This window comes from Dicentrarchus labrax, unplaced genomic scaffold (genome assembly GCF_905237075.1).
Source record: "Dicentrarchus labrax unplaced genomic scaffold, dlabrax2021, whole genome shotgun sequence".
Classification (NCBI taxonomy): Eukaryota; Metazoa; Chordata; class Actinopteri; family Moronidae; genus Dicentrarchus; species Dicentrarchus labrax.
The window spans coordinates 13,312,034-13,331,715 of NW_026136718.1; the positions used below are offsets into that span (position 1 = coordinate 13,312,034).

Genomic DNA, 19,682 nt, shown 5'->3' on the forward strand with positions numbered 1-19,682 from the left:
TTTATATTGCGTTATTTTTATCTGTCTTTTATGCAAAATATATATTTATCGCATTTTTCTTATTTGTATTATATACAACTAAAATTGTGCAATATATATTATCTAGGCTACAGGTTTTTTTTTATATAAAGGTTTTATATCTGCATATCTATTTTTTGAGTGTACATACTGCTTCTCCACCATTCCTGTTGTGCTATGTGCCATTGCAACGTAATTTCATTTTGATGCAAATCCAAATGACAAATAAAGTCTGTCTAAATCTAAGTCTAAGTCTAAGTTATGTGTTTCTTTTCCTCTTTGCTGTGTGGCCAGCAACCTTTCCCCTGAGTTAGTTACTTACCTGCCTTGAGCGTCTGGATTTATTATGCTACCAGTGACAGACTTAATTGTGAGCCAGTCCTGGACAAGGGCATGACTGTGAGGGAATAGAGGATTGTTTTAGTGGAGGCAGAAGTTGTGCTCGCATCAGGTCATCAGCTAACAGTGACTAACACAGTTTCCAAATCAATCTTCTGACTAAGATCCTGAGAGACGACAGATTGCCTGAAGAGAACACACAAAGAGACAGAGAGACTGACTGGAGAAGGTCAAAAGGCCCAGTTGGGCAGTCAGGCAGAGGAACAAAGGTCCCAAGACAGATTTTTGTGAGTCATAGGAGGAAGCTGCTCACTTCATCATCACCAGTCTTCCAGAGCGAGCCAGCTATAGTTCAGTCAGGAGGGACTTCATTTAGAATGAACAAATATACTTAATTGACATGCATAATAAAGATGAGAAATGTGAAAAGTCTTTGGTGATTGGACCCCATCATGACATCATCATATTTAACTTTTTACTGTTGACATGTTGATGCTTGACACTACATGTCACCCATTCATACACAGTGATTGCAGTGGCTGCCAGACAAGGTGCCACATTGCTCACCAGAAATGAATTAATCCCATTCACACACAGCATTTAGTATCTTGCCCAAGGACATTTCGCATTAAGGTATTGTAGACTTACTTGAATAAGCAGTCAAAACTAAAGCTTTGTCCAATTTAAACCAGCAGCTTTTAGTTTACTGCTTTAAAAGGAATCTTTTTATTAGAATTTGAAAGAGAAATAATTTTTCCATGTATAATAGATTTGTGACAAATTGTAGGAAGAATCTACATAAAGTGTCTAAATAAAGTGTTGGGCTTGCACCTGGAACCTTCAGATCCTCATAGATTGGATGCACATAGGGGTGACAGAGTGCTCCAAAACCTCCCACCGGCGCTCAGCTGGGTTGAGATCTGGAGACCTTGAAGTCTATAGTAAATGATTCACTTTATATACTATATTTTCATGCCCATCAAACCATTCAGTGACCCCTTGTGCCCTGTATGTAACCATCTGCATTTGTTTATACCCTCATTTATTCATGTTTTTCTTTAATTTGTAACCCATCTGTATGTGTGACAGACATCATCCTCGTTTTCATGCCAGGCACATGTCCTCCAGCACATAATGACTGTGAAATATATTGACCACTTGAAATACAAAAAAACCAAAATCCAATCTGGGTCACTGCAGGTGGTATTTCATGCGGATTCTTGCCATGTGACCACATACCAAAATTACAAATTGAACTCGAACCAAGAAATTCTGTGTGGCTAGAAATGTGTAAGCTTTCATTTTTATGTTTATGGATTTTGTTGTATTGTCAAATAGTGTAGTTATAGTTATAGTAGTGATAGTTTAATAAACAAGTAGAACCATGGTTGTAATTGCTTGTACTGTTAGTACCCATGTTTTGTTTTGGTTTTAAATTAAACATTTTAAAGATATTACCATCAACCTTTTTATAAAAATATAAGGTTATTACTTGAATCACTACATTATTTTAAAAGTTGTTATAGTCTAAATCAGTATTTTAATTAATTTTATATACAAGGCACACTTGTATTCATATCCTTGAAAAATAGCCTCTATAACGTGTGTAATCACCCCAATCCCTCTGTAAATTTTTATTTTTTATTAACTATGCCACAAAAAAATAGACAAACGTATGTTTATTAACAAAACAATTCAAGAATTAATTTGAAAGACAGCCATTTAAACCAGACAGAGAGAGAGAGGAGGGGTAGATCTGGCGTAAGTGGGGAGCATCCCTGGTTGAGCACAATGTATTCACTCTTTACAGACCAAGCTAAGAAGAAAGAGAGAGAATGAAAACTAACCTAACCAACGGAGGCAACAAGTACAGATTAATCTGAGTGCAGGTGGGAAGAAAAATATCATCATCAGGGCCTTGGAAAGCAGTGTGTGAAGAGGTGAGCAGAATTAAGTTTATGATTGTGAAGGCTGTGACAAGCTTGAAATTCTATTCAAAGCATTTCCTGTTCAATTTCTGTATAATTACCATAGCTGGATTTTATTAATTATCCCTGTCATGATGTTGTCAATCACAGACAAATACTGACCTCTACTGTAGATGATGTGCAAGTCAAGCACCCGAAGTGTAGTACAAATTTGCACTGTACTGCACTACGACTGCTGCAGTCCTCTAAACACACAGGATTCACACACTCACCCTGACTTCTTGTTTGGTGACATTTAAGGACTAAAAATTGACATGATACTTGTCAAATTATCCACATTTTATTAGCCATACAAGAGGCCTCAGTCTTTATAATAATCATCTTTCCAAGTCAGAAAATCCTTGTAAATTCCTTCATTTTAAAGCGACTACAGTGTCTGTGCAGATATCCGTCACTTCTACACTAGATTTTTTTTCTGTGTGTATCTCAAGAAGCAGCAGTTCCACACACAGTTGCTTCAGATCAGTGCACCATGGACCCGAAGGTCTGCCGATGAGGAGTCCCATTTGGATGTTCAACTCTCATCTTTTCATCCTCTTGTTCTCAGTAGTAATAGCTTCCAAAAACCGCCACCACACAGACCAAGCTGTCCTACAGAGGTAAAACACAATTCATTGTAAAAGAAGTCTTTGAGAAGTCTGCCCCCCCCAACATCTTTGTGTCCAGAACAAAGGCACCTACGTTCATGAAAACATCTTCTGCATAGTTGTCTGTGTCAGCATCCCACAAACACCTTGACGACATCCTGATAAAACACGAGAGGACAGAGCAGAGTGTCACAAATGTCAAGGATTCACTTCTGAAAAACCTTGTACACATTTTTAATTTAAAACGCTGTTTACTAACACTAATGATGTAAATGCGAGGGGCAGATCATACTCAGTATCGGCTACTATGACAATATTTCTTGAATAATGCTATTTCAGTACAGTAATCACACAACAGGAAAGAAGGCTACAAATCAAATCAAATGATATTAAATAACGCTGTCAGCTTTATGTCAGTCAGTAAATGGAATTTCCTGGAATTCTCCAATATCTTCTTAATACATTTAAATAAATTGGAGTAAAACTTCTTGTTTCACTGACAAGTAATTAATGAAAGGTTGCTGCTAAGTAGGGCCAAAGTTATCTAATCTCTAGCTGCCCGTCAGTCTCTGTTCCCTACAGTGTAAAACAACAACCTGCTTTCTCCACCAATAGTATCCTATTAAATTATAGTAGTTTTACAAATTGTAAAAGATATAGTATATTTATCTTGTAGCAAATGATCACTCACTTGACTCCTTGTCCTCGTTGTTCTCCAATGACCACCTGCACAACAAGCTTATATCTGTCAAATCCTGCATCTGTTGAGGAAAAGAAATGAGCTGTAACAGGAGAACACCAAACTGGAATAATACAGTGGTGAGTGAATACACTACATTCAATGTGTAGCATTTATTTAAGGTAAAGCTTTAAAACATTTTACTAGTATCACTTGTTTTAATTGGAGATATTTTACTATTGACTATATTTGTGATGACAAAAATCCTCATTGACAATGACAAATAATTTTATTCAGCTTCATTCTTCTGACAACATGTTGTATCACTCATTCGTTCACATTGTGCTTGTTTCCTTCTCGTAGCCATTCAGCCTGTGAACTGTGTATTGCCAACCACAAGTGGCAGAGCCTCTTTAGTCGGTTGCCTTGGCAATCATGAGGATAGGGGTTGTATAAAACCTTCTATGCAACATTTCCTGATCTAGTTTAACCCAAAAGGAAACGTTCAAATAACAATGTCATTTATTTTGATGTGTAGTTAGCCAACATCAGGCTAAGTCTGCACTTATGTTGCCATTTCACTGTATTCTTAATATTAAATCAGACTCTGAAGTGAAACAAACACTAAATTACTAAATTAGTGAATTATGAGTAATTATGTTGAACCCTAATATTTTAATACATTTGAATCAGGCTTTGGATGGTCAGTCCTTCTGCGTTAAACTCAAGGGAGGCAGAAAGTATCACTCACTCTTCACTTTGTCCTTAATGCAATCTGCCAGTGATCGGGACAGCTCTGGGACTTCCTCGGGGTCGTACCGCATCCCAGACAGCCGCTCCCTCACTATTTCACGAATACACTCTTTCACAATGGCTGCCTTAAACCTGGAAGATGTAACTTTAACAGTGAGCAGCAAGGCACAATGGCGCCAGCACGATACTGACTCCAGACTTACCGTTAATCTTAAAACGGCACTATACATGTTAAATTGCACTATGAACACAAATAGTTGCTAACTTAACGTAGCTTATAAAACGTATCGTTAGCATTGAACTCGCTGGCAAAATGCTAAGTTTACCAGCTAATAATGATATTTATAATCATTTTGACCCACTCACTTGTGCTGATGATTAGGTCGTATGAGGTACGTGTCTGTCCCCTCCATCGCATGTCAATAATATAACGCAAGTAAACAACAACAGAGAGAAAGAAGGCAGACGCCCGCTAACATGCTAATCTGTGCTAAATTGTATCCGTTACCATAGCGACGTTTTTTCCTAGTTTCCGGTTTCAGAATAAGAGCACAGTAAAGTTGTTTGAAGAAAACTTTCAAAATAAACGTTACATTGGTTCGCTTCTGTTAAGAATAATAGACGTAAAGTAAATTGTTAAGTACATGTTTGAATAGGACAATGACCAAGCAATAGGGACAAGAAAACACTGAATTTAAAAATTATTTAAAAAAATATATGTAAAAAAGCTCTCTAAACAAAAATACAAATAAACAAAATAATCTGCTTAAAATGTATCAAAATCACTCGTTTTACTCAAGTTACTGAGTTGTTTGGGTTTATTGTACAGTTTTGAATATAATATGAAATATCCAGAAAATATGTGACTTAGTCAGAGGTCGTCAGTTTACTCCATCATAGAAAAGGCGTCCCTTAAAGAAAAAAGGTTGGGGACCACTGCTCTAACCAATGCAGGAGGCATTTATGTCAAATGTAGCTACATCAGAGTCTTGAAAATATATAGTTAAGCCTCTTTTTTTATCATTTTGTCTTTTATTTATGTGTTATTCCTCATTCTTTTAAAAAATACATTACGAGAATGTGTTGATGCTAGCACATTTGGGCCTAAAGAATTTGGGATCACAAGAGTTAGTGCTCAAGCTCATATTTCATTCTGTTTCATCACTTTTGGTTTTTATTTAACATTTTATCCTCCAGTTTTTCATCCCTTATTTCAGTGCTTCAGCTGTCTTATTTTAAAATATGCCAGAAGTTATTTTTGCTATTTTCAGTCAATATACAAATGAGGACGACTGATCCATCTCTTCGACAACTGAGCAAACATTGCATTGCTGATGAGGACAGAGAGATGCGGTTGACAGCTCAAGAAAAAAAAAGAACTTTAGTCAAGATTAATTTGTCATACAGAGATAAAAAGATATAAATGATCACTCTACACACAGTTACATACATTCACACCTGGAAGTTGTCTTGTGCAAGCAAAGCCTGATCTGAACTGAACTTTGCCTAAACCTTCAACCACTCAACTCAACCACATCGCCTCCATATCTGTCCCTATCACTGTCGGTGTGAGAGCTATCCAAATGCCTCCTTCTTAACTATTCCCACTTTTCTTTGTCTGACAAGAAAACCCTTTGATACAATGTCTTCTAAAATGTCACTATACTTCCACCATTTCTTTCATTTCACCCCCTTCCTTTTACTCCCACATGGATTGGTATCAGTCCAGGTATGTTATCCAAAGACTTAACACAGTGGATCCAGTCCACGGCTATTTTCATCATGATTTCTGAGCTCTGCTTTCAAGGCCTCTTCATCGGATTTGGTTTCAGATGTCCGGAGCAAATTTAGACTGTTTCTGGCTCGAAATTTCAATCTCTAGCTTTGATAGCAGCAGGAATAGCACGGTCCTGGCACATTCTCACCATGCAAATATTCCATCTTTGCCTGCTTTATTCAAGATAGGAAGGCTGGATTTAAATCACACATAATTAAAAGGCAAGCATTTTCCACATATTGAACATATTATTATCAAAGGCTTGTGTATTCAGTCAACAAGTATTTTATCAAGTATCACATAGCTGCACCATCCAACATCTACTTTAGGTAAATATGTGTTGATCTACACCAGCTAGTCAAACAACACAAATCCAGCGATTCTGTTTCAAATCTGTATGAAGACGTATTAGAATAATTAAAGTCCCTCATTTTGAATTCGAGATCAATTGTGCTTGTGTCAAAAAGCCAGAGGGGTAAACATTGTGTGCTCAGTTTAATTGCTCATCATTTAGAGGACTACAGGCCTGCAGGATGGGATGGAAAAGCCTTTACATGTGTTATATTGAGGCTAACTGCTGAACATGGTGTGAGTCATTTAGTATTCATCATTATCTACAGGCCTTTGGTGAGGTACGAATTACAAATAACAGTAATTGAATTTCTCTCTGTTCAACCTGCAAAATAAGTTAAATGAGCCATTAGACCTTAATGTTTCTTTTATTGCTTCTTCACAATGAGCTGCTGACAGCAAGGCTCTACATGCATAATTCTCCTGGATGATAGGTTTATGAGTTTATTATTTAATGTTAAGCACCCTTAAGCTGATAGCTGAATGTGACTCAGGCTTATATGATGCCAATATCATGGCCTGTTTGCACATCACCCTATCAATGATTGATTCAAGCCTTATGAACACTTTCTGTCTCTTGTTTCAAATCACTTTTGTTTTGTTTTCAGATAAAAAGGAAGTTAAAGTTGGACATGTGAAAGTTAAGTGATATCATGGTCAGGAGAAGGAGGCAGACATTTTTAACAGCTATTGTTTAAATGATGATGACAGTAGATCACTTTCTGTAAAGTAAAATCCGTCATCTTCTGCATTATATCTTATTCGTCAAATGTTCCATCTATTTAAAATATTGTAAATATTAGTCTTTTTATTGCCTGGAATACAGAGAAGAGGCTGATTCCCGATGTCACCAGAAGGTGGCAGTGTTTCATGAATACAACAAGAAAATGTTTCAGTTTCATTTCACCTGCAGTCGTGGTATGTGAGGGTGAAACAACCCAACATACACAAAGCAGTTACATTTTCATTACATGGGCCTCTCTTCTCTTAATTTCTGTGTATAAATAGGCTATAAAGTGAATAAGATTTACTTTATTAATTAGTTTAATGACTAGTATTTATATATGCTTAACATGTTCCCTAGCAAAATAAACTTATTAAAGTTTTGTACTATGAATGCGTCATTCATAGTACAAAACTTTAATAAGTTTATTTATATATGCTTAACATGTTCCCTAGCAAAATAAACTTATTAAAGTTTTGTACTATGAATGACGCATTCATAGTACAAAAATAGACTGGAAACTTAAGGAAATCCACTTTTAGGTTTCATTTTCCTCAAACTCTATGGGCAGGGTTACGTCCAAAGTCTCTCAACCTAGGAGTGATGAGTCATTGTTTCAAGTTGTTTATATACTGTACGGATCAGCTGACAGAGTTTTGTATCTTCTTCAGCCACCAACACCACTGACACTCGCAGGATGGAGTGGACAAGTATCTTCCAGATGAAAGCAGAGAGTCTTAAACAAGGAGACTCCTGGCGTCTGGAGTTTGATGACAGTCTTGTGCCTGACTGCCCAAACCCTGGCTGGGAGCAGTACATCAGGAACACAGGTGCAAGGTCAGTGTGCAGGAGTACTGTTATTTACTGTAGTTGGTGTGTATATACAGTATTGTATATGTTAGTGGATATAGTAGTAGTAGTAGTTAGACATGGGGTTAGGAGAATGAATGTAAGTAAATGACATGTCTAGTGTGACAAAAGCTGGGTTATTTTAGACTTTAAGATATATTGAAAAGAAGAAGAATCTCATAGGTAGGCTTTACTCTCAGATGGGGACAAAGGACCATAGTCTAGACTGGGAACACTTGAATGACAGAGAAAGACCTCTGGTTTTATTATGTAATCAGTAGTGATGGGTGGATAATAAAGAAGCTCTGAACCATGTTTCATTGCTGTGAGGCTCACCGTTTTATCACATTGTTTCAGAGTTTAACCTAATCTGGATTTAACAGAGCACAAGTACTACAGATTGAATAAAACACACAGGCTTCTTGGACTGTTATTGCACACATATGATAACAATCAGGGAGGTGTTGTGATGCTTCAGCCCTAGTCCTTAAGGGCTGCTCTAAGTTTTCCAAACCACCAGATGTCACTGTGCTGCAGAGTTTGAAGCCCTGAAGCCTCTAATCTTTTTTTCAACACAAATAGAAAGAAAGCCCAAAAGCTTTATAAGGCTTCATCCACCCAACAATCATAATCGATCAGGAATGAGGTGAAATCAAATGGCTCTTTCTCCTCCCATTTCAGTCAAGTCAAGTCAAGTCAGCTTTATTGTCAGATAAAGATAATTTTCCATTTTTAACTGACTTTTAAAAATATAATTATATGATTTCTTCCAGAGCATGGCTTCTTCCAAGAAGTGTTTCTATAGTTAAAACTTACAGTGTAACTTAGGTTGTCATTTTGTTAAAAGGTTGTTAAAAGGTTGTTGTCTTTTCCAAGGTTCAAATGCACCATGTGTGGAAGAGGCTGGCCTTCCAACCGGGTGATGGTGGTCTTCCACATGCGCCTGTCCAACGGGCAGGGCATTGTCAAGGTGAGGCGCTTCCGTCAGAACTGCAAGATGTGCACCGAAGCTCCAATGGAAATGCCCGAAATCGACTCTGAGAACATCAACATCCTTCTGGAGAATCTGGTGGAGAAGATAAGAATCAAATGCTACCATGAAGACCTGGGCAGAGGGAACAGGCCTTTTGTAAACCTGGAAGTCAAGAGTCCCCATGAGCCTGCTCATTGTGAGGCCTGTAAGCAAGGCATCTGTGCAAGGAGTTAAACTTGTGTAACTTTTAAGTCAGACTTTTATTAATTGAAGGAAAAATTGATATTTGTCTCAGGCTGTCTTGTATTTATTCTTGAAGGTTTTTAAATTTTATTAATAGTTTCAATTAAGTTCTATGCCTGTAGCTCATATAAGCAAAGCATGTAAGCTTTTATATTTATTCTTACTGGCAGTTTTCTTTAACATTTACATTTGTCTGCTCAATGCATTAAAAATGAATTCTTAAAAACAGAAATGTAACAGATAAATAAAGAGTTTACAAGCAATACACTAAATGTATTGGTGATTTCTGTGGTCAAATTCCTCTGATTTATTAATTATTTAATGTGTATATATGGCACTAAATGAGAGAAAAAAGGCCTGTCAGTGATGTTTGCCACTTGAACCACATACTGTATGAAATGGGATGTACATGCAGGATTCTTGTTTTTATGAACAGTGACAGCGAGATGGTAAAGGATATTCCTTCAGACAGGACTGGCTGAAACAATTTCCCTGACTGAGGTACAACAAAGGACGTAACGCAATGCACTGCGTGTACTGTCAGCAGTGCGGTCAGAATATGGCCGGAAATAGTGCATTCGTGAGCGGGTCAACAACGTTTCATATCGAACTTTTATTTGGAAATGTTTTATTTTGCTTAGTGTTTTAGTTTGAAATGTTCAATTTCAGCTCAGTGAATCACTTTAAACACTTTATTTTTCTATTTATATATAATTGTGCTTCAAATAAAGACAAGCATTTCTCTACACCTTACCAGTTATGGAGAGTGATAAAAAGGTGACCTTATGGCTTTATAGGCGACGCAATGAAAAATTTGGGTGCACCTACATTTTGTGCTGGTGCACGTAAAAAAAAAAAAGTTAGGTGCAACCAATTCAAAAAGTTAGTCTGGAGCTCTGTTATGTTTTATATGCTTAACATCTAACATCTCTAGCTAAACAAACCTTTCATAGTACAACCATTCCTAGCACAAAACTACAACTGAAACTTAAGGAAACCAGGGTTGAACTTTTAAGTTTCGTTTTCCTCAAACTCTGTTGGTAGGGTTACATTTAAAGGCTCCCAACCTGGGGGTGATGAGTCACTCTCTCAAGCTGTTTGTATTCAGATCAGCTGTCAGAGTTTTGTCTCTTCTTCAGCCACCAACACTGACAGGATGGAAGAATCAAAGTGGACAAGTATCTTCCAGATGAAAGCAAAGAATCTCAAACAAGGAGACTCCTGGAGTCTGGAGTTTGATGACAGTCTTGTGCCCAAACGTCCCAACCCATGCTGGAAGCTGTGTATCGGGAGCACAAGTGCAAGGTCAGTGTGCTGAATTATTGTTAGTTACTGTAGTGGGTGTGTACTTTATAGGGATGTCCATATCATGTTTGTTTAGCTCCTGATCCAATCCGAGTCATTTAATATTGAGCCCAGTGCACACTTTAAGTACATTAAAGTTGCCTAAATTAATCAATCAAATTTTAAATTCTTGAAAATTAAATATCTCTGCATTGCATTAAGAAAGAAAATAAAGTTACAGAGAGTTACACAATAAAGTATAATTAAATATAACAAACCCTCTGTAATGTTTTTGCTCTCGTTCTGTCTGGAGGAAGTTTCTCTCTCCAGCGTATATTGCTTCAGTGCAGCTTTTACCTGAGTTACCTGGACAAACTGTATTCTGCTGAGCGTTTATCATCTCTACATCTTTTGCATAATTATAGTACAGTGTGCGTAATTATAGTACAGATACATTAGGTTTATTAAGGTTTGTGTGTATATATATGTTCTTGGACAACTTAAGTTGCATGGACAAAAAAACTAAAAAATAGGTCACATTCTGGTGATTTTAGGACAAACACTAATCACCGCAAGGTAAACCATTAAGTTTTAGCGTAAAGACTAAAGTAAAGGTGAGGATAAGGGAATATCGGTTAAGGGTTAAATAAATGAATGTAAATTCATGCCATGTCCTGTGTGACAAGAGCTGAATTATTTTAGTCTCAGAAATATACAGTAAGAAAATAATACCATACATTTCAGACTGGCAAAACCTAAATACACAATACTTGTGGTTTCATTAAGTAATCAGGAAGGAGGTGACATCAAATGGCCCTTTGCTTTCCATTTCCTTTTCCACTGGCTTCAGTCTAACAGCATTATTTAGTCAATAATTTGGTTTGCCCAACTGACTTTTAAACCAAATAAATTTCTTCTTCCAGAGCATCGCTGCTTGTGTGTGCCTACAGCTAAAACTTGAGTTTCCAGTGTACGTTTGCTCGATTCAGTTCAGTCTGTCTTCAACTTGGGTCCACTGTCATTTTCAAGGTTCAGCTGCACCAAGTGTGGAAGAGGCTGGCCTTCTGTTCGGGTGAAGGTGGTCTTCCACATGCGCCTCTTACATGGGCATGGCACTGTCAAGGTGAAGCCCCTTGGCCAGCAGTGCAAAACGTGTGAAGGAGCTCCAATGGAGAAGCCCAGCGTCACCTCCAGGAACATCGACATCCTCCTGGATAATCTGGTGGAGAAGATAAGAATAAAATGCTACCACGAAGACCTGGTCAGAAGGAACAAGCCTTTTATAAGCCATGATGTCAGCCGTCCCCACGAGCCTGCTCATTGTGAGGCCTGTACTCAAGGCATCTGTACAAGGCGTTGAGCTTATATGAGTCAGGCTTTTATAAGAAAAGTAATTATTTTAGTTGGGGTTTTAATGATGTTTTATACCCATAAACTCATATTAGCAAATTGTATCAAGATTTATATGTAAGACTGTCATTCTGTTTCATTGTTTAGCTTTCATATTTATTCTTGCTGGTTGTCTATTTTCTTTAACATTTTGTTTTCTCAAATGCATTAAACACGCCTTCTTACAAACAGAAATGTAATAGATTAATAAAGTTTATACAAGCAATAAACTAAATATAGTTGTGATTTGGTCTGATTTATTTATTATTTAATGTGTAAATATGGCACCAGATGAGATAATGAAGGCCTGTGAAAGCAAGGGGTCTGGCAGCTGATCTGTAGAATACTTAAATAATCATCATAATATTTGGAATTTAAGAAAAAGGGTTATTATACATACAGTAAGTTACTTGTTGTTATGCATGGTGTCAGCTACACAGAAAGTTATGTACTACATTTCTGGCAGCAGCCATTTGTTTGAAATAAATACAGGAACTGCACCAGTCAGCACAAGCAGTGATATCCAAGTGGGTTGCGATATCAGTAAGGTATAGGCAAAAGAGTGCCACTCACACTGCTTCATTAACAGATGATGATTTAAAGCAAAAGGCATGGCTGTAGTAGGTGTCTGCCTTTTAACAGGCAGTTTTTCCTTGCCCTTGTCGCCAAGTGCTTTCTCATGGTGGTACTGTTGGGTCTCTGTAATTAATGTTTTAAAGAGTTCGGTCTAGACCTGCTCTATTTGAAAAGTGTCCTGAGATAACTTCTGTTATGAATTGGCGCTATACAAATAAAATTGAATTGAATTGAATTGAATTGAATTGTAGTAGGGAAGCTTAAATTGAATATTGAAGTTTTTTAGAGTGCCAGGTTGTGACAAATTGTTTAATTTTCATGGTCATCATTAACATAAAATGAAAAAAGCCTGGTTGGTAGGAGGCTTGGGGTGACACCTGAGGACACCTGCGGTCCTTCACTAGTGAGAACTTTGGTTTGTTTTCTTATAAAACAAATAAAGGCACTGAGCTTATTTCTGTAAATCCAAATAAATCATGTTTCATTTAGTAGTGAATAAAGTGTTCACTTTCAGTTGATTTCCAGTCAGTGATAATCATAAGGCACCCTGACAACCTTAAAACAAACAAACCAGTCTCATTTTCATTACAAAAGCTTTCTCTTCTCTTCATATCTGGCAATTAGACAGTGCAGTGACTAATGTGTTTTATATGATTAACACCCAACATTGTTAGCAAAATGAACTTGTCCTTCCACATTCCATTCATAGTACAAAACCAGACTCAGATCTCTTTTATTATGCTAGGGTCACATTTAAAGTCTCCCAACCTGAATCATTCTCTCAGGTCTTTTGGATACAGATCAGCTGTCAGAGTTTTGTCTCTTCTTCAGCCAACGCAGGTCACACTGACAGGATGGAACGATCAATGTGGACGAGAATCTTCCAAAATAAAGTGAGGAATCTTCAACAAGGAGACACCTGGCGTCTGGAGTTTGATGACAGTCTTGTGCCTCACAGCCTGAACCCAGGCTGGGAGCAGTACATCAGGAACACAGTTGCATGGTCAGTGTGCTGGACTACTGGTATTTAATGTTGTTGGTGTGTATATACAGTATTGTATATGTTAGTGGATGCATTAGGTTTCTCAAGGTTTGTCCGTATGTATACTGTAAGTACTTGGACTATCTAAGCTGCATGGACAAAAATGTGTTCACACAGTTAAGAGCTTAGGCATGGGGTTAAGAGAATGAATGTAAGTTAATGCCATGTCTAGTGTGACAAAAGCTGGGTTATTTTAGACTTTTAGATATATTAAAAGAAGAATAATCTCATAGTTAGGCTTTACTCTCAGCTACAGATTTAATAAAACACACAGGCTTCTTGGACTGCTATTGCATCAAACAGGAAGGAGGTGAAATCAAATGACTGTTTCTCCTCCCATTTCCCTTTTTTACTGTCTTCAGTCTAACAATATTATTTAGTCAATATTTAGGGTAGACCAACTGACTTTTAAATATAATTATATGATTTCTTCTTCCAGAGAGTGGCTTCTTCCAAGAAGTGTTTCTATAGTTAAAACTTACAGTGTAACTTAGGTTGTCATTTTGTTAAAAGGTTGTTAAATGGTTGTTGTCATTTTCAAGGTTCAAATGCACCATGTGTAGAAGAGGCTGGCCTTCCAACCGGGTGATGGTGGTCTTCCACATGCGCCTGTCCAACGGGCAGGGCATTGTCAAGGTGAGGCGCTTCCGTCAGAACTGCAAGATCTGTGACGAAGCTCCAATGGAAATGCCCGACATCACCTCCGAGAACATCAACATCCTTCTAGAGAATCTGGTGGAGAAGATAAGAATCAAATGCTACCATGAAGACCTGGGCAGAGGGAACAGGCCTTTTGTAAACCTGGAAGTCAAGAGTCCCCATGAGCCTGCTCATTGTGAGGCCTGTAGGGAAGGCGTCTGTACAATGGATTGAACTTGTGTAACTTTTAAGTCAGCCTTTTATTAATTGAAAGAAAAATGTACATTTGTCTCAGGCTGTCTTGTAATTAAGTTCTATGCCTGTAGCTCATATTAGCAAAGCATGTAAGCTTTCATATTTATTCTTATTGGCAGTCAGTTTTCTTTAACATATACATTTGTCTGCTCAATGCATTAAACATGACTTCTTAAAAACAGAAATGTAACATAAATAAAGAGTTTACAAGCAATACACTAAATGTATTTCTGATTTTTGTGTTCAAATTGGTCAAATTTATTTATTATTTGATGTGTATATATGGCACTAAATGAGAGAATGAAAGCCTGTCAGTGACTTTTGACACTCGAAGCACATACTGTATGAAATGGGATGTACATGCAGGATTCTTGTTTTTTATGAACAGTGACAGCGAGATGGTAAAGGATTTATGACACACAGAAAGTGTTGGCAGCAGAGGTCGTGCAGCAGCAATTATAAGCAGTTTGAAACAAATAAAAGAAGTGCACAGTCGGCACAGACAATAATATCAGGAGGGTGGAACTGATGTAGAAAACAATGCCATTCTCACTGCTTCTGTGTATAAATAGGCTGTTAGGCAATTAGACATTCTAATGACTAATATGTTTTATATGCTTAACATCTAACATCTCTAGCTAAACCAACTTTTCATAGTACAACCATTCATAGCACAAAACTACAACTGAAACTTAAGGAAACCAGGGTTGAACTTTTGTTTTCCTGAGTCATTCTCTCAAGTTTTTTGTATACAGATCAGCTATCAGAGGTTTGTCTCTTCTTCAGCCACCAACACTTGTTTGATGACAGCTGGTAGTTGTGCATCGGTAGCACAAGTGCAAGGTCAGTGTGCTGAACTATTGTTAGTCACTGTAGTGGGTGTGTATCTACATTGTCTACATTTCTTTGCCCTCAAGTAATTTAATATTGAGCCCAGTGCACACTTTAAGTACATTAAAGTTACTAAAATCAATCCAATGTAAATGCTACCACGAAGACATGGGCAGAAGGAACAAACTTTTCATAAGGCATGATGTCAGCAGTCCCAATGGGCTCTCCTTTCTCTTCATTTGTGGCAGTTAGACAATGTAGTGACTAATGTGTTTTATATGATCAACATCCAACATTGCTAACAAAACAAACTTGTCATTCCCCATTCCATTCATCAGTGGCGGTTCTATCTTGAATGACAATTTAAAAAAAACACAAAATTCTGCACAAACTGTTATGTTTTATTATAACAACATAAATGAAGCAGAGAATTATATTTTTCGATTGCACAAATCCTTCATCAGAACAACTGGATTTAACTATTGCACTTGGAACAGGAAACAGACTTTTTAAGGGGCACAATCTCCACCTCCAACATTGCCAAAAGACAATGAACACAGTTCTGCACAAAATATGACAGTATAAGTTATCAGAACTTAGAGAACCTTGGTGACCACATAATCGTTTTGTATTATTTTTGTTAGCCATTTTACACAATTCAGAAAAACAAAAATGTGCATGAACTATAGGCCTGTATTTATTATATCATGAATGAAATGTGCGTTATTTGGAGGAAAGTCGAGGTGTGACTGACTTAGAGTGGATCCCCCGTTCCCCTACTTGTCTGTTCCATTAGGGAGACCCAGAGGTGAACTGTAGGCGGAAGGAAAAAGCCTTTTATAAGGCATGATATCAGCAGTCCACATGAGCCTGCTCACTGTAAGGCCTGTACTCATCTGTACAAAGAGTTGAGCTTACATAAGTCAGGCTTTTATAAAAAAAAGTTATTATTTTTGTTTAATGATGTTTTATACCTATAAACTTATATTAGCAAATTGTATCAAGATTTATATGTAAGACTGTCATTGTGTGGACTGCACAGTCATGCACAATCAGCATTATCAGGAAGGTGGAACAGACAAATAAAAGACAGCCACTCACACTGCTTCATAATTGCTTTGGGGATTAAGGCGTTGCATATTGGATCAGAGTTTTGCAACCTGTTTAATTTTGATCAAATGAAAATAAGGCTGACTGGCAGGAGACTTGAGGTGACAACAGAGAACACCTGTGTCTCTCAGGATATCCACTGTTTATTTGCGTACGACCAGCAGGTGTGACACTGCTGTGGTCAGTCTTCATCATCTGCAAGTCACACACTGAGGTATAACACATCAACTGTGGTTTATCTTTGTTTTTTATCTGTTTTGTATGAAACCACTTACAGGGAAAGTAGCTGCCCTGCAGAGTTTTTCATTTCCCACATCATTTGCCGGGGGTTTTCCACATCACGCTTGGTTTACAGTGACACTATGTATATCTTGCCCACTAAACCACCTGCAGGAGATAGATTGCCAGGTAAGTGGTGGTATGGTTTGCTGTCTGGCAATGGTTATTTATGGATAGGCTCAGCAGTACTTTTTTTTTACATGACTGTTCTATTCATACAATTGAAAACTAAAAGAAATTGTTCCCATAAAGAAGTGTGATGGTTATTCTGTGTGTTTTGCAGACATGTGATTCTGAAGAAACTGCTTATATCTGACAACTGTAGACGAGTAAAGATTTAACTTTTGACATCATGATTTCCAAGGATACTACACTGAAGGTAAAGTATCTGTTATATAGCTGGTATATCCATACTCTGTTATGTGTTATTTCCAAGGCTAAATAGAGGATAAGTTAATAACAAGAAATAATAATTGTCCTCTTTATTACTGATAACAATAAATAATGAAACCCTTAACCTGAATGGTTTAATTCTTAAAACTGCTTATATTGAAACTGTTGTAATTGTTGTTTTATAGCCTCTCCCTCCAACAGTCAGGCTGGTCATGTTTCTCATTCTTATACCAGGTAAGCTTTTTGTTAAGTCAAGTATTCAGTTTTAGGCATGATGTCTACCTTACATTTAAAGGTTTTATCAAAAAACATAACCAACCATGCAGCATCAGCAATAAACAAATATTCAAAATGCATTTACAATGTGTACTGTATGTGCAAAACTGTAAGCAAAATGCTGGAAGATTCAAATATCTGTGTATTGTGCATGAAATTGGAATTGGAAACAAGTTATTCGAAATCCCAGTGGTTACTGTGAACTAAAGCTGAGTCAATCCCAAGATTTTTCCATCCACTTATTTAGTTTAAGGTGTTTTGTTGAAAATCACAGAAGCTGAAGCATGTTTATGACGGAACTTTTGTTTGAATTCTCTCATCAGCTCTGTGCAGTGCCATTGAGGTGAACTGCTCTGAGCCAACCCAACCTGCCCTGCTGGAGGCTCTGACTCCAATCTTTAACATGAGTGCCATACGACCAGTCGTAAACATGACAACCCGCACCAATGTCAGCACCTTCTTCACCTTGTATGGGATATTAGGAGTGGTATGTTCAGCTCTCTGTAAATAAGGATAAGAAGCAGTGTAATGAGTGTTTATATGCATTGTATCGATAGTTATTATGTTGTCACCAAAAACACTTCTTCTTGTCTTCCAGGATGAAAAGTCTCAACTCTTAATCACCTACCTTTGGCTAGATTATGTAAGTATTATAATCCTCCATCTTAATTTTTCCATTAGTGATGTAGGAATAATTGGATTATTTTTTGTGAATTTTGTGATTATTACTTATCTGGTCTGTGCACTGACACCAGTTTGGATGTTTTAGTGGTGGAAGAACGAGCTTGTCACTTGGGACCCAAACCAGTGTGGCACCGACAAGATTTCTCTTCCCAGAGAAAATTTTTGGGTGCCAGATATTGTAATCAATGAATTGTAAGTTCCATTGTACTTGACCATTTATATATTCTGTCAAAGCATGCATTGTATGTGGCAGATACAACAGAATAATTTTAACATGCTCTTACAATGCATATTTGTTAAAAGGAGGGCTGGTTTTATGCTATATATGCTCCTTATTGTCAACAAATCTCGTAAAAAAGTCCACCTGGCAGGAAAAAGTAAAGAAAAATGATTTGTTTACACTGTTTTCATGCTGCACTTCAGAACTAGGGCTAAATTTCCTGTTTGTAGCAGTAGAAAAATTAAGGGTGCCATGCTCTAATTTTGCAGACCTTACACTCATAACTCCTCTGCATGTTCCTGTCTTGCAGTATGGATGAAAACACAGCCCCTCCTGTCCCGTATGTGTACCTGTACAGCAATGGGATGGTGCATGATGCTCAACCAGTCAAAGTTGTCAGCTCCTGTAACCTTGATATCTACACCTTCCCCTTCGACATACAGAACTGCACTTTCACTTTCAACTCCTACATCCACTTGGGTGAGACACTTCACCAAATTACTTTTGTATGATGTGTGATGTCTTAGACTCACTTTGTTTCTGGATAATGTTTTGTTGTTGATGCAGCATGACAAAAGTCTGCTGTGTTATGAGCGGATTTCAGTTCAGAGTTATTAAAAATTAGTCTACACCCATCAAAGGGTAACTTCTTATTCCTTTTTTATTCTATTTCAGATGATTAATGAGCATGATTCATGAGGGAGGGAAGAATATATATTACACTTCTCATTAGAGGTTTACAGTGCCAAGTGTACTAGTAAATAAATTCAATTCAATTCAATTTTATTTGTATAGTGCCAATTCATAACAGAAGTTATCTCAGGACACTTTTCAAATAGAGCAGGTCTAGACTGAACTCTTTATAACATTAAAAGAATAAAATATTATCTATATAAATTCCTATAGCTCTGTAATGTGGATATGTGCTTTTATTTCCCTTGGCTTTATGGGGTAATACATTTCTCTACTCTCCTCTTGCCAGCGATGGACATAATGATTTTCCTGGCGAAGTCTGCAGAAAACATCACAAAGCACTCTAAGAACGTGATGACCACCATGGGGGAGTGGGAGCTGCTGGATATCACGTCGCACAAAGACAAATATGGACATGAGGATGGTCAATATATTGATGAGCTTTCATTTCATGTAGGTTGACTGTCTAATGTAAATCATTCATTTAAGAGCGTATATTGTGGTTTAAAGCAAGCATGCCTATGTCGTGTTTACCTTTCCCGCTGCAGATCAGACTGAGGCGCCGGGCAACCCTGTATGTGGTGAACCTGCTGATCCCCAGCTGTTTCCTCATCACAGTGGACCTCTTCAGCTTCCTGCTGCCTCCCCAAACTGTGGACCGATCCTCCTTTAAGATGACCCTCATTCTGGGATACACAGTCTTCTTGCTCATCATGAACGACCTGCTGCC

The 19,682-nt window shown here is 37.5% G+C and overlaps 5 protein-coding genes across 5 annotated transcripts in view; 4 read left to right on the forward strand and 1 right to left on the reverse strand.

The window, feature by feature from the left end:
- Positions 1-2,021: 2,021 nt before the first annotated feature.
- dynlt2b (dynein light chain Tctex-type 2B) lies at positions 2,022-4,883 on the reverse strand. Its single transcript, XM_051375959.1, has 5 exons — positions 4,731-4,883; positions 4,363-4,496; positions 3,624-3,693; positions 3,027-3,090; positions 2,022-2,936 (listed from the first exon to the last, which is right to left on the reverse strand). Exons 1-5 carry the CDS (start codon positions 4,775-4,777, stop codon positions 2,889-2,891), a joined length of 363 nt encoding a protein of 120 aa, XP_051231919.1. The 5' UTR covers positions 4,778-4,883; the 3' UTR covers positions 2,022-2,888.
- A 2,936-nt stretch (positions 4,884-7,819) lies between these two features.
- On the forward strand, positions 7,820-9,553 carry LOC127349886 (receptor-transporting protein 3-like). The gene is made up of 2 exons (XM_051375954.1): positions 7,820-8,053; positions 8,942-9,553. The coding sequence occupies exons 1-2, from the start codon at positions 7,914-7,916 to the stop codon at positions 9,270-9,272; spliced, it is 471 nt and encodes a 156-aa protein (XP_051231914.1). The 5' UTR covers positions 7,820-7,913; the 3' UTR covers positions 9,273-9,553.
- A 781-nt stretch (positions 9,554-10,334) lies between these two features.
- LOC127349884 (receptor-transporting protein 3) lies at positions 10,335-12,200 on the forward strand. Its single transcript, XM_051375952.1, has 2 exons — positions 10,335-10,586; positions 11,595-12,200. The coding sequence occupies exons 1-2, from the start codon at positions 10,438-10,440 to the stop codon at positions 11,923-11,925; spliced, it is 480 nt and encodes a 159-aa protein (XP_051231912.1). The 5' UTR covers positions 10,335-10,437; the 3' UTR covers positions 11,926-12,200.
- A 744-nt stretch (positions 12,201-12,944) lies between these two features.
- LOC127349885 (receptor-transporting protein 3-like) lies at positions 12,945-14,689 on the forward strand. The gene is made up of 2 exons (XM_051375953.1): positions 12,945-13,533; positions 14,115-14,689. Exons 1-2 carry the CDS (start codon positions 13,385-13,387, stop codon positions 14,443-14,445), a joined length of 480 nt encoding a protein of 159 aa, XP_051231913.1. The 5' UTR covers positions 12,945-13,384; the 3' UTR covers positions 14,446-14,689.
- A 2,280-nt stretch (positions 14,690-16,969) lies between these two features.
- LOC127349866 (5-hydroxytryptamine receptor 3A-like) overlaps positions 16,970-19,682 on the forward strand; it is a 30,481-nt gene continuing 27,768 nt past the window's right edge. Inside the window, exon 1 of the mRNA XM_051375909.1 lies at positions 16,970-17,065. Within this exon, the coding sequence (XP_051231869.1) occupies positions 17,039-17,065 (27 nt within the window). The 5' untranslated portion in view covers positions 16,970-17,038. The remainder of the gene's footprint in view (positions 17,066-19,682) is intronic.